This window comes from Phyllobates terribilis, unplaced genomic scaffold, assembly GCF_046119375.1.
Source record: "Phyllobates terribilis strain yellow unplaced genomic scaffold, ASM4611937v1 Scaffold_1__5_contigs__length_1240528914, whole genome shotgun sequence".
Lineage (NCBI taxonomy): Eukaryota > Metazoa > Chordata > Amphibia > Anura > Dendrobatidae > Phyllobates > Phyllobates terribilis.
In genome coordinates this window covers 895,553,955-895,569,585 of record NW_027362761.1, presented here as the reverse complement: position 1 = coordinate 895,569,585, position 15,631 = coordinate 895,553,955, and the positions used below count along the sequence as shown (strand labels likewise).

At 38.1% G+C, this 15,631-nt stretch overlaps 1 protein-coding gene across 2 annotated transcripts in view; it reads right to left on the bottom strand.

Annotated features, from left to right (window-relative positions):
* Positions 1-15,631, bottom strand: part of ENPEP (glutamyl aminopeptidase) — a 114,637-nt gene that overhangs the window by 17,588 nt on the left and 81,418 nt on the right. For both annotated transcript variants that reach the window (XR_012247455.1, XM_073640848.1), the window contains exons 15-19: positions 10,669-10,742; positions 10,488-10,589; positions 7,571-7,741; positions 6,266-6,409; positions 6,102-6,183 (exon numbers count right to left, since the gene is read on the bottom strand). Coding sequence is in view for 1 of the 2 variants with exons in the window: in XM_073640848.1 (XP_073496949.1) it covers positions 6,102-6,183; positions 6,266-6,409; positions 7,571-7,741; positions 10,488-10,589; positions 10,669-10,742 (573 nt within the window). In the remaining variant the exon portion in view is untranslated. The remainder of the gene's footprint in view (positions 1-6,101; positions 6,184-6,265; positions 6,410-7,570; positions 7,742-10,487; positions 10,590-10,668; positions 10,743-15,631) is intronic.

Here is a 15,631-nt window from a genome sequence, read left to right as displayed (position 1 = left end):
TCACTTATGGGGGGTTTCTGCTGTTCTGGCACCTCAGGGCCTCTACCTATGTGACACGGCACCCTCAAACCATTGCAGCAAAATCTGAACTCCAAAATGGTGCTTCTTCCCTTCTGAGCTTTGCACTGTGCTTCAAAAGTAGTTTTCGACCACATATGGGGTATCGGTGTACTCAGCAGAAATTGACAACAAATTGTATGGTGACATTTCTCCTGTTACCATTGTGAAAATTAAAAAAGTTGGGCTAAAAGAACATTTTGTGGGAAAAATTAGATTTTTTTATTTTCACGGCTCTACGTTATAAACTTCTGTGAAGCACTCGGGAGGTTCAAGATGCTCACCACACATCTAGAAACATTCCTTGAGGGGTCTATTTCCAAAATGGCATCATTTATGGGGAGGTTCCACTGTTTAGGCACATATAGGTATCAGCATACTCAGGTGAAATTTCACAACAATTTTTGGGGTCCATTTTCTCCTTTTACCCTTGTAAAAATGAAAAAAATTGAGTCTAAAGTAAAATTTTTGTTAAAAAAGTTAGATGTTCATTTTTTCTTTCCACATTCCATTAAATCCTGTGAAGCACCTGAAGGGTTAATAAACTTCTTGAATGTGGTTTTGTGCACCTTGGGGGTGCAGCTTTTAGAATGGTGTAAATTTTTGGGTATTTTCTGTTAGACCCCTCAAATTCACTTCAAATGTGATGTGGTCCCTAAAAAAATGATTTTGTAAATTTTGTTGGAAAAATGAGAAATCGCTGACCAACTTTTAACCCTTCTAACTTCCTAACAAAAAAAATGTTGTTTCAAAAATTGTGCTGATGTAAAGTGAGAAATGTTATTTATTAACTTTTTTGTGTGATATAGCTCTCTATTTTAAGGGCATAAAAAATTAAAAGTTTGAAAATTGCAAAATTTTCTACATTTTTGCCAAATTTCTGACTTTTTAACAAATCAAGTCATATAGAACAAATGTTACCATTATCATGAAGAACAATATGTCTCGAAAAAACTGTCTCAGAATCAGTGGGATACCTTGAAGCGTTCCAAAGTTATTACCACATAAAATGACACTGGTTAGAATTATAAAAGTGGTTAAAGGGGTTGGGCCATGAACAAAAGTATATTTTAATGAACACATCTTGGAATAAAAATAAACTCCACAGTTGGATATTAAAAAAAAATGTTCCTGTCCCGAGATAATCTTATAAATGTGCCCCTGTGTAATGGCTGTGTCCGAGCGTGCAGGAACATAGTTGGATATACCACAGCTACTGGCCAGGGGAGGAACCAAAAGACTATACAGACATTACAGCATGAGATCACAGCTGATTCTTTCTTTGAGGTAAAATATTGTTAAAAACAGGCAGTGAAATGTTTTACTCATAAAAAGAATCAGCTGTGATCCCCTGCTGTAATGTCTGTATACTCTCTTCCTTCCTCCCCTGCCCAGGAGCTGTGGTAAAATCAGACCATGTTCCTGCACGGTCAGACACAGCCATTACACAGTACACAGCAGGGGCACATTTATAAGATTATCTCAGCACAGGAACATTTTATTTACACACATCCAAATATGGAGTTTATTTTTATTCCAAGGTCTGTTGATTAAAATATACTTTTGTTTGTGGCACAACCCCTTTATCACCTTAACGACCTTGGGTTTTTCCATTTTTGTGTTTTCGTTTTTTGCTCCCTTTCTTCTCAGAGCCATAACTTTTTAATTTTTCAGTCAATATGGCCATGTGAGGGCTTGTTTTTTGCAGGACGAGTTGTACTTTTTAATATCACCATTGGTTTTAAAATATCATGTACTGGAAAATGGGAAAAATTTCAAAGTGTGGTGAAATTGCAAAAAAAAGTGCTATTTCACAATTGTTTTTTTCACTAAATGCGAAAACTGACCTGTCATTATGATTCTCCAGGTCATTAAGAGTTTGTAGACACCAAACATGTATAGGTTCTTTTTTATTTAAGTGGTGAAAAAAAAATCCAAGGTTTGCAAAAAAAAAATTGTCCCATTTTCCCAGACCCATAGTGTCTCTATTTTTCGGGATCTGGGGCTGGATGAAGGCTTATTTTTTGCGTGCCAAGCTGACGTTTTTATTGATACCAATTTGGGGTAGATGCAATCTTTTTATCACCTCTTATTGCATTTTATTGCAATGTTGCGGCGACCAAAAAAACATAATTTTGGCATTTTGATTTTTTTTCTCGTTACGCCATTTACCAATCCGATTAATTATTTTCATATATTGATAAATCAGGCGATTCTGAACGTCGAAATACCAAATGTGTGTATATTTGATTTTTTTTTTTTGTTTTATTTTGAATAAGGTGAAAGAGTGGTGATTTGAACTTTTATAATTTTTTTATATTTTTAAAAACATTTTTTTTCCTTTTCACTTGCTTCAATAGTCTTCATGGGAGACTAGAAGTCGCGACTATCTAATCGCCTGTGTGTAGCAGAAATGCTTAATTGCTATGAGCGCTGACCGCTGGGTGGCACTCATAGCATCCGGGCAGTGAAAACTGCAGGGGTCTCCTGCAGACCCCAGGCTGTCATGCCACACCCATCAGCGACTCGTGGTCATGTGACACGGGCGCCAATGGGTGGGACGTCTTTCTGTCAGAGATTGACAGCGGCATTTAACTAGTTAACAGCCACAGTGGATCCCGATTCCACCCTCGGCTGTTAGGGGCACATGACAGCTGATCAGCTCAGCTGTCATGTGCCCAGTAACATGCGGGCTCAGCACATGGATGCGGGCTCATGAGAGCTCAGCGCATGTGGGCTTATTGGGGATCCCACCTAGGTGGGAAAGGCGTTAAAGACTGGAGTTGGGGAATACTGCTCTAAGGAATTAAAACTACTGCTCTAAACTGTCTTAGATATAAAAGGTAGAATTGATATGTAAAAGATAGTCATGAAAACAACACAATTCATTAGTGTTTTTATTTTTTTAATCTAATATGAATAATGTTTTATGCTGAGTCGTAATTATGGCTGAGCGCATACCCTGAAGGAAGTGCTTGAGAAGATCTGGTAATTTGTCTATGTAGAAATTAATTTATTCTATGCAGAAATACTATTCCACCCTATAATACAGTGCCTTAAAAAACTATTCATGCCCCATGAACTTTTCCACATTTTGACATGTTATACTCACAAACTTAAATGTATTTTATTAGGATTTTATGTGATATACCAACACAAAGTAGCAAGGATTTCTCAAGTGTAAAGGAAATGATACATGGTTTTCTAATTATTTAAAAAATATAAATATGAAAATTGTGACATGCATTTGTATTTAGCCCCCTGTAGTCTGATACGCCTAAATAAAATCCTGAGTGACGAATTGCCTCCAGAAGTCACATAATTAGTAAATTGAGTCCACCTGTGTGTAATTTAATTTCAGTACAGCTCCAGCCATTCTGTGAAGGCCTAAGAGGTTTGTTTGAAAACAATAGGGATCAAACAGCATGATGAAAACAAAGGAACACACCTGACAGGTCAGGGATAAAGTTGTGGAGAAGAGTAAAGCAGGGTTAGGTTTAAAAAATAGCCCAAGCTCTGAACATCTCACGGAGCACTGTTCAATCCATCATCCAAAAATGGAAGCAGTGTGGCACAACTGCAAACCTACCAAGACATGGCCGTTCACCTAAACTGTTATCCCAAGCAAGGAGAGCTGCAGAGATCCACAGCTCAGGTGGGACAATCTGTCCACAGGACAGCTATTAGTCATATACTCAACAAATCTGGCCTTTATGGAAGAAGAAAGCCATTTTTTAAAGTAAGTCATAATAAGTCCCATTTACAGTTTGCAGAAAGCCATGTAGGGGACACAGCTAGCACGTGTAAGAAGGTGCTCTGGTCAAATGAGAGCAAAGTAGAACTTTTTGGGATAAATGCAAAACGCTATGTGTGGCAGAAAATTAATACTGCGCATCACCATGAAAACACCATCACCACGATCAAACATGGTGGTGGCAGCATCGTGCTGTGGAGTGGCTTTTATTCAGCAGGGACAGGGAAGCTGGTCAGAGTTGATGGGAAGATGGATGGCGCTAAATACAGGGCAGTCCTGGGGGAAAACCAGTGAAAAGCTGCCAAACATTTGAGACTGGGGTGTAGGTTCACCTTCCAGCAGGATAAGGACCCTAAACATACTGCCAGAGCTACAATGGAATGGTTTAGATCAAAGCATAGTCGTGTGATTTAATGGCCCAGTCACATTCCAGACTTAAATCCTATGGAGGATCTGTGGCAAGACTTGAAAACTGCTATTTCCAGACGATGTCCTTCCAATCTCATTGAGTTAAAGCTATTTTGCAAAGAAGAATGAGCAAAAATGTCAGCCTTTAGATGTGCAAAGGTGGTAGCGATATACCCCAAAAGACTTGCAGCAGTATTTACAACAAAAGATGGTCCTACAAAGTATGAGGGTGGCTGAATACAAATGCACATCACAATTATCAGATTTATAGTTTTAAAATGTTTAGAAAACCATGTATCATTTACTTTACACATCACAAATACTTGCTACCTTGTGTTAGTATACTGTATCACATAAAATCCCAATAAAATACATTTAAGTTTGTGGGTGTAACATGAAGTACAGCAACACTTCAACCACGTATTAACTACGCTCAGACTGCTAAGTGGCGGGGTTCACAAGTTGCAGATGCATTGTGTCCAGTGATAAGCGAATATGTTCGGTTAACCCTTTCGGCGAGTATGCTCGGGTGAGTACCGAGTATCTTCCGCTTGCTTGGTAATATGTTTGAATCACTCCCGTGTGCATGATTTCTGACTGTTTGACAGCTTTAATATATGTGAGGAATGCTTAAGAAACAAGAATTCCTCACATGTATTAAAGCTGTCAAACAGTCGCAAATCATGCACACGGGAGTGATTCAAGCATATCACCGAGCACGCTGAAGATACTCGGTACTCACCCGAGCATACTCGCCGAAAGGGTTAACCGAACATACTAGCTCATCACTAATTGTGGCCAAAGTCTTACTGACTTGCAGATAGGAGTAGTTTACAAACTAACAGCAGATTAAAGTTGTTTGATTGTTAATCAACGGACTACTAACAATCAAGCAACTCATTATTTATTGTTTTTAACACATAACAACTATTCCATGCAAAAAATACAACCCATAGGATTTTTTGTAATCAATAATAAATATATTTTTACATTTCTAAATGAACCTGTTAATAACTCATCCCATACCTAAAGGGGAGAAAAAAAACTTTCACCAGTCAGTCCCCAAGTTATTTAGTTAAGGTTACTACATCTTTAAGTATATTATATACAGTATATATATATATCCATTTTTCGTATCTGAGCACTCTATGTACATGTACATTGCCATACCATTCCAAAATTTTTATTTTATAACTCTTTTTCCAGTTTTTTTGCAGTTACAAGTCCTGTTTCTTGGATATAACCAATAAGTGAACATTAGCTGATGACACTGTCCCACCAGTATGTCACATTTCTCTTTCCAATGTCTCTTAAAGTGAATCTTTCAGCACGTTTTTGCTATATAATCTGATAGCAGCATAAAGTAGGGAAATAAAGCCTGATTCCAGGGATGTATCACTTACTGGGGTGCTTGGTGTAGTTTCCGCTGATGGAGATGTAGCAGAGTTAAGCGTTAAACTGTGTATAACCCCTTTCACACCCATCAGGCACCTTCCTGTGTACACTGTGAAATTTGAGTAAACTGCTACTCAGTGGTGGGGTTACACAGATTAGCCTGACTGGATTGCCCATGAGCTGTAGTCCGATAAAATGCTGATTGCATTGAAACTACAATGCACAGCCTAATAAGTGACACATCCCTGGAATCAGGGTCTCGTGCCCTATAATATGCTGCTCTCAGATTAAATAGTAGAAACCTGCTGATAGATTCCCTTTAATTTTTCCAATGTGAAATAATATGATTAAGTAAAAAAAACTGTCAATCAACTAATTGTCAGTTTGTACACCTGATACACAAGGGTAAGTGTATGGCTACATAGGACCTCATGATGAATGTCAGGATCTGCTGGCTTAGGTAAACTCAATGCAAAAAAGTACATACTTGCCACAGTTGAGTCTCTGTGTTAAATGTTGTAGATATTCTTGTAATTATCCGTCCAAGGTTTCGATTATTGATGGTATACCTGATATGAAAATAAAAAAACGTTTTGCTGTGACTTTGGAAGAAAATGTGATATCTTTGTGCTAATTGGTCTTTAAAGTTACCTTTCTACTAAATAGTCCCAATTTATTCGCACCCAGTCCCAGGCCATTTGTTTTCCAAGCTTGCTGTATGCAGATGTATAATATATAACATTCAGTGCATCTTGCGTCTTAATAATATCGGTGTCTTTAATACTTTTGAGTAATCTAAGGAGAAAAAAAAGAAATAAACATGTATTTACATTAATTGCCTATGTTCAGACTGACGTATTGGGTATAGTGCGTTCTGGGTACAAAGGAATACAAACATTAATGCATGTATGTAGAAATGGTTCTTTTGTCAATGTACCCCCATGTAGTTAACCATGTTACTGAGAATACAATGATCTGTTTAACCCTAGAACGCAAACCTGGGACCTTGCAGGCCCGCCCTGTTAATTGTTTTCTATTTTCTGCAACATTACTTTAGTTAGAATTTTGAAACTCTAGGTATTCCTCAGGTATATAGTTGTTTGTCTTTTTTGTTTGAGCTATTCCATGTTATTTGCACACGGGCCTAAAAGGCCCCAGGTATGTGAAAGTGTAGATTTTTATGGTCATGCGTTCTAGGGTTAATCTTAGTCATCAGAAATATATGGGCCCAATATGGAAAAATTGATAGAGCTGCAAACCCCATGCTTTGCTAGTCAATCTCCTTAGTCTGCAATCTTTAGTATCCCTATAGAGCTGTGGTCCCCAACCTTTCTTACCTTGAAAGCCGCCTTTAGGTCTGAGCCATGCTCACGAGCCCAATTCAGCACCCCTCTCTCCTGATAGTAGTGACACCCAGAGCCCCACAGTACCGGTTTAATGACTTCCAAAGCTTCCCCATAGGGAGTACATCAAGATATTGTGCCACCCTTCCTTATAGGCAGTCCACTTAAATCTAGGCGTTGTCACTATACCATAGTAAATCTAGGCGTTGCCACTATACTTCCATCAAGCACTCCCACCACACTACTTTATCCAGCTTCAAGCAACCCTCTAACTGGTACTATCATCCTATCTCTAGTTTTCCATATTTAACCCCCCACCCCACCAACCATACCCTCAGATCTGCTCTTTTGTGCAGAGCTGCTCACAAAAGTCACCATCTAGAGTCCTTCTCATAGCTGTTTGCTACACCTAGTGCTAATGCACCAAGCTGGCATACTGCTGTGGGCAGCACATCACGGGCCCACGAGCCACATGTGGTTCCCAAGCCACAGGTTGAGGACCTCTGCTATAGATCATCCAGTTTTTCTAATGCAAATGTAAGTGATTGTCAGACAATGTATTGTTTAAAAACTAAGCTAAAAAAACAATTGCGAGCAAAAATTTCTAGAATACCTGTCCAGAAGTGTGATGCTGTTCACCGATGCTAGTCCCTGTAGAAGTTTTTCTTTCTCTTGAGCTAATGTTGTTCTTAAATACTCCTGAAACATAAAATTCCAGTATTCCTCTTCACCAGACTCCTTCATCCCATAACGATACACCAGCTGTCTGAGGTTAACAGGAACCCTAGAAAGAAAAATGTACAAACAATGTATTAGCTAAACTGCACATTGATGCTATTGTTTATTCTTCTCTGTATTTGCTTAGCGTAAATATTAAGAGAGGAAAAGGAACTGTTGTATTCATTTTCCAGACTTTTACAACTGATTTATAACATCTCTATACAATCATGTACTATGTAGGCATATATGTGGCATATATGTAGTCATATAGTACACACATATTCATGTGTGTACTATATGGATAAAAGCAATGGGACACCTACACATTACACTTACATGAGCTTTTATGATATACCATTCTAAATCTATAGGCATTAATATGGAGCTGGTCCCCTCTTTGTAGCTAAAACAGCTTCAACTATTCTGGGAAGGCTTTCTATGAGATTTTAGAGTGTTGTAGGAATTTTTACTCATTCATCTAGATAATCCTTTGTAAGGTCAGACATTAATGTTCCACGAAAGGTCCTGGCTTGCAATCTTCATTATTGTTCACCTCAAAGGTGTTTTATGGGATCAGGGATCTGTGTAGACCAGTAAATTTTTTCCAAACCTAACTCATGACTTTATGGACCTTCATTTTATCACTGGTGCACAGTTATGCTGGAACAGAAAAGGGGTTTTCCCAAACTGCTCCCGGAAAGCTGGAAGCATGCAATTTTCCAAAATGTTTCATAGTTTTTGTGCTTAATAACAGAGGAGGTTTGTAACTCTTGAATTACTGAGTCAGCGGAGCGTTGGCTACTTTTATGAACTATGCGCCTCAGCACCCAGCGACCTTGCTCTGAAACTTCACGTGGACTGCCACGTAGTCTTTCTGTGATGCCTAAACACTTACACCTTTCAATAATCCGACTAAAACATGATTATGGAATATTCAGGTGGGAAGAAATCTCAAATTTGTATAAACTGACTTGTTACAACGGTAGCATCCCATTACAGTACTATTCTTAAATTCAGTGAGCTCTTTAGAACAACCCATTCTATCACAAATTTTTGAAAAGGCAGATTGCTTGGTTACATTTTGGATTTTATAACCCTGTGGCAATGGGACTGAATGAAAAACCTCAAATATTAAGAGGTGAGGTGTATACCAATACTTGTGTCGATACTAAAGCAAAACCAAAAAACAGTCAGGTGTCAGGTCTAGGTCCTGCTCTGTCTCCGTCTATTTTGAAGCCTGTGGGCACATACTAGAGTTATGGACCATCCTGATTGGGCATACCTTGTCACGGTGAGATGGCTTTTATGCTCATTTGATCAAATAGTGTCTACTGCTATTTATTTATTTAGTTACCGCAGGTTATTTGCTCATTGTTTTTAATCCTAGGTTTCATATTTTATACTAGAACGAGAACAGGTATGTAGTGCTCAGAACAAATGAGTACACCCCTTTTGAAAAGTAAGATTTTGATCAATAATAATAATAATAATTAATTTGAACCTTATTGAACACTTATGAGTAATAATGAAGATACAAATTGAGCATCACTCTCCATCTAGCAACCAGGCTTTAAAAGAGGTTGTTCTTGAAGAATCGTAAAAGGTAGATGTTGCAATATGTCCCCAACTTCTTCATTCCATGCTCATAAGACTGTCTTTAAAAATAGCTTGACGCTGTCCAAATTATTTTTCAATTTAAATTTAATAAATATCAACCAACTAATATCAGACATTGCATTTGAATTGTGGTTCAACAGAAAAACAAAAACAAAAATAAACTAATGAAAATGGCATGACAAAAATGATGGTAAACCTAGAAAAGATTGAAAATAATTTGACATAGGGACGTTAAACTAAGATGTGAACAAAATGTAATGTATGATATTACAGGGATTGCCATAGATGAATAATAACATGCTAAGAAAAAAAATACATAGTATTTATTATGTTATACATTGTTTTTATTATGTTAAGGAAAATTTTTTTTTCTACATATTCTTTTTTATACATATCACTAGTAAGAGTCATCTAGTGGCTCTAACCATTAGAAGTGTAATTAGAATTAAAAGGGTCAATATCCCTGTCAAGAATGGGCCTCCATCTCGACAGGAAACTAAAGCAAACAGGAGCAATCAAGAAATTCATAACTCTACTCCATAGCAAATCATATGCAAAAAATCATCACTTATGTATTTTGGGCAGCATGGTGGCTCGGTGGTTTGCACTGTTGCCTTACAGCGCTGGGGTTCTGGTTTCAAATCCCACCAAGGACAACATCTGCAAGGAGTTTGTATGTTCTCCCCATGTTTGTGGGAGTTTTGTTTGGATACTGGTTTCCTTCCAAAGACATGCTGATAGAGAATTTAAGATGTGAGCCCCAATGGGAACAGTGATGATGATGTCTGTAAAGCGCTGTGGAATATGATGGCGCTATATAAGCAAAGCATATTAATAAATAAATATTTTGCAAACATATTCACTAATTTGTCCTAAATGGCATATTATGGAATTTTTCACTAGAAGAGTGTTGGAACCTTACACCAGGTCTGATTTTGTGCACATAAGTTTTCATGACAATGACACCATCAGTTAAAATTAGTTGGAGCAGCTGAGATGTATGAACACTTTTAACATTACTGTGCTGTTATTTTATTGCAACAAAAAGAAAAAAATCCCATACATCTCAGGAGAGTCACTATACTGAAGCATGATGACGACATTGACATTATGTGAGTAGAAACATGTTATGAAGTAAATATCAGTATTTGCAAAAATACATCTAGAATAGCATTGCAAGAAGTCTCCATTACCCTGTCCCAGCTTTCCAAGCTTTGAAAATGTTTAAGGAATTGTTCAATGCATCAGGATCTCCAATGCGACACGCAAGAGCCAGTACTGAAGTCCGAAGGAGCCTAAAAGCCACGGAAAAACAGTTATCCTGAGATGCTATATGTACCAAATTATTTTGTTTTGATGGTATCATGCACTTACTTCTCTATGTCAGTGCCTTCATCAAGCCATCCGAGCTGATTTGTAATTGGTTTAACTTGTTTCTGTAAATATTTCTGTAATAAATTTTTCATAATTATTATTTGATTTATGACCATTTCATTCTACACAACATTATGTTGAAGAGCCTTACAATCTACACCATGGCTTAGCTAGTTTAACAAGTTGCGCACATTACCCTGCAACGGCTGTTACCAATCTCCTAGCACTTTTGCTACAATCTTTCTCTTACTGCCCTTTCCATCACTGGTGTATGTTTGATGAAGGTCATTGGGATCAAAACGTCACACTGTGTATTGGATGACACAAATAAAGATTATCTACCTAAGAATGCTGGATTCTTCTTTATACTGATTGTTTCACAAGTAGACACAAGTCTTTGAACCTGATTCATTATGGTGTTTTTGCAAGAATTCTGGCGTAAACACATAAAATGTTTGTAAAAAATTGGCAGGTTTTCTTTAAGTCTGAGCTGGACACAACTAATGCCAAAGTTGTGGCTGGCAACCATAGCCAGATCAAAAGACACTGCATACTACATTTTTTGATCCAGCTTTAAAACCAAACCAGCCTAATAACAGATATACTCGATGAATGGGAACAATCGTATAAAATACTATGGGATTGTTTCCCACATTAGTTTCCTTCTGGTTTTCTTCTAATTAAAAATTGTAATAAATATCCGCTATCTTACATACATAACAGACCTACAGTGTACTTTGTCTCTCAGACGGTCAATTACTTCCCTCTTACACTACATAGAGAAAAAGTTGCTGTGAATACAAAGCTTTATTAACTAGCATGTTCCTTTTATAGACCACTTCTAAAAGGTGCCTGCATATATTAAAGAAGCACTCCTCCCATCAAAATGTTTATCCTCTTAATATAGTGCAATCATCATATTATACAGCACTGTGTACTTACAATTGCTCATTTTGCCTTTCTACTCAGCTAATTCTTCTCTTTTTCATTAGGTTTATGACATCACGTGATTAAAAACAGACTAGCTGAATCCTTCTAAGCTCTATGTAGAAACAGGAAGTCTATTTTCCCTGCATGAGTCATCACTACAAAAGTCCCTGGCAGGGGGGAGGAGGGAGCAGCTGGGTCAGGAGTTGAAGAAGAGCATGACTCATGCAGGGAAAGGAGACTTCCTGTTTCTACATAGAGCAGAGAAAAGAGAAGAATTAACTTTGTAGAAAGGCAAAATAAGCAATTTTAAGTGCACAGTGCTATGTATTATGTATGATGATTGCAATATATTAAGAGAGTAAAAACTTTGTTGGGATGGATTCTTTAAATTTGTATTTGGCCAATCCTGCTGTTGTTAAGGAGCTTGTGTCACCATCTAATAACTATGGGAGTTTCTCCATTCTTCCCATAGTGATACATGTCAAGGAAAAGAAGGATCAGTCATTGCCAGAAATGTTCGGCTTATTCCCCTGTTCTCATTAAGAGTACCTGCACACGTGGCCATGTCAAACGTGAATGTCTATGGTGAATTTGGGACAGATCATTGTTGGTTAAACAGGCAGTGTAGTGACAGCAATCTAAGATATATGACCACCTTTGTTCCATATTTGAGTAAGACATGCAACTCATTTTATCTCCATATCATTGCAGAAGAAGGGCCCTGTGCAGGAACTATATAGGCCCTTTGCAGTCCAATAGCTCATCATAATGCACAATTCCACCTATTTACCTCTTGAGCCCCCTGTGTGGCTGCACAGATGGCACCAATAGTATGTCCGCCCTTGTATCAATCTTTAGCTCTCAGTCATAAGGAATAAATATTTGCAGCATTTCGAGTCTTTTACATTTATAATGACTTGAATGGAGTTTGCAAGGCACTTATTTTTTAATTATTTATTAAAAACATTAAATTATACAGGCATGTGCATATCCTGAAGCTTTAATAGATATTATGAAAGATTTGTCAAAACTAATGCAATGAAAAGGAGCAGCCCATAGCAATGAATCAGATTCTAATCAGATGAAAGTCTAGACCTGATCACATGCTTTGGGCAACTCCTTTACCTCTTATTTATATTGGGTTTTTTATGATTTTACATGCTCCTAAGGGTATGTGCACACCACAGAGTCACTGAGATTTTATAGTGAAAGCCACTTAAGAAAATGCCTGCGGTCTTTTTAATGAAACGGCTTCGCTGGCAGCTTCACCATCATTTTTTGTGTCTTTTCACTGTACTTTCCATAATAGTGGAAGAATAAACAAGTTCTTTAACCGCAAAGCAGTTAAAAGAAGTAACAAAATACTGAACATGTGCACAGCAATGTCATTTTCATAATACTTTGCATTATGTTCATTTTTTGTGGCTCTTTTTCTGACGAATTTCAAACGGAATCTGCCTGAAAAGGACGTCATGTGCATATGCTCTTAGGGTGCTTCCACACTGCCTTCTGGGACCCTTTCATTGAGTGTCCGCCTCCAGGGACACTCATTATTTTTTTGGGCGTACACACCCAAAAATGATGCACTACAGAGCACACGTTTGCTCTGTCGGCACCATTATAGTCTATGGCTCTGTTAGCGCATATGCCCGAATCCCATTTAGCTAGGGGTTCGGACTTAAGCCCCAATGAGACCAACAAACGGGTGCCAGAACGCAATGAGAAAGCACCCTTAGGCTGGGTTTGTTCTTACTCATATCTGAAAAACAGTTCTTGTTTTTTCAATGTGCTGGACCCATTTTTGGACCATGCATCAGGTTTTGCAATCCTTATTGCGTCCAACTTCTTAGCTTCTCCTACCCATTAAACAGTAAAATACGGACAGTCCATGGATGACATCTGTGAGCTATCTTCCATGGATTGACTTGCATTATTGAGTCTGATCCGCAACATGAATCATACAGTTGTAGGCAGGGGCATATTGCTAATAGGTTTCATTTCAGTGAGAACTGTGCAGTGCTTCATTTTTTTGCATTGTTTTCCCTTTTAGTGGTACTGGAGGAAAATGGAGCACTTTCCCACACAGAATACAGCTGAACAAGTGGGAATCCTCTACATCTAGAGAAAAGAAGGTTTAATCATAATCACTGACGGTGATTCTTTACTGTAAGAGCAGTGAGACTATGGAACTGTCTGCCACATGATGTTGTAATGGTTGATTTACAAGAGTACAAGGAGGAGCTGGATGCCTTTCTTGAAAAATATAATATTACAGGTTATGGGTATTAGATTCTGTGATGTGACGTTGATCCAGGGAACTAGTCTGATTGCCGTATGTGGAGTCGAGAAGGAATTTTTCTCATTTAACACAGAAAAAAAGAGCAACAGTATATACATGCCCAGATATCAGAAACTAATACACTATCAGGATTCTGTAAATCCACTTAATAAAGATGGGGGCAACACAGGTGCAAAAAACTGATGAGACAACTAGTCACAACCTACCAATTCATGGAGGGGGTGACTGCTTAGTATTAAAATCGCTTTTATAGGGCGGTGGTCACACACAGGTAGTTCACAGTGTCTGGCTTACAGCATATTAGTGACGTCTACTCCATACTATTAGTTTAGGCAGGCTGCCCAGCACTATATAAGTGCACCCCATGAGGACAGACTCCCTAGTTTACAAGGCCAACATTCATGGGTTTGGCTGCACCCTGAAAAAAAATACAATGTGCAAAATGCATATTGCCTCCATCTTTATTAAGTGCATTTGCTGCATTCTGAGTGCATTAGTTTCTTTTTGTTAATTCTTAAATTTCGGAGGGAATTTTAATTCCTCTTTCTGTGGCTTTGCTTTTAATTTTAGCCCCTTTCCAGCCAAGGAGTACTAATACGTATTTGCACCCTGGGACTTAAGAGCCAGATACGTATTAGTATGCTTCGGCGATTTTGCCTGCACACAGGCTGTGCAGGCGCGATCGCCACTGGGTGTCAGCTGATTATCACAGCTGACACCCGGTGCTATGTGCAGGGAGTGATCCTTGTGCATTAACCCCCGAAATGCTGCGATCAAAATTGATCGCAGCATTGCGGGAGCAAGGGGGGAGGTAAGCGCCATACTTACCTCCTCTCCGGCGTCCCTCGGCATCTGAATCCAGTCCCGGATGTTGTCATTGTGACCCGATGTCATCATGACAACATCCGGATCACCAGGAGGCAAGAAGTTACTTTGGTCATGCGCAGTGCGCAACCAAACTAGCTTCTCCCTGTGCAGCTCTGACAGGCTGTATAGCACAGGGATGGTGCTCCATTCCTGTGCTATACAGCCAATCAGAATGTAAAAAGTGAAAGTCCTATAGTGGGACAATGTGTAAATGTAAGAAAAATGTCAGAAAGTGATAAAAAAAAAAAGAATTTTAAAAATATAAAAAAAAACCTGAAAAAAATAATCCAAAACAAATAAAAATATATTGTACCCATAAATAAATATTCTTATGAAAAAAACAAACAAACAAGCAATAAAAGTACACATATTTGTTATCGCCATGTCTAGAACGACCTGACCTATAAAACTGTCCCACTAGTTAACCTCTTTAGTGAACACGGTAAAAAAAAAAAAAAAAAACGAAGCAAAAAACTATGCTTTATCATCATACTGCCAAACAAAAAATGGAATAAAACGCGATCAAAATGACTAATGTAAATTAAAACTGCACTGCTGAAAACGTCATCTTGTCCCGCAAAAATACAAACTGCCATACAGCTCCAACGGCTGAAAAATAAAAAAGTTATAGCTCTCAGAATAAAGTGATGCAAAAACAATTCTTTTTTCTATAAATTAGTTTTTATTGTGTAAAAGCGCCAAAGCATAAAAAAATATAAATGTGGCACCGCTGTAAACGTACTGACCCGAAGAATAAAGCTGCCTTATCAATTTTACCACACGCGGAACGGCATAAAAAAAAAAACCATAAAAACAATTCCTGAATTGTTGGTTTTTATTTATTCTGCCTCCCAAAAATCAGAATAG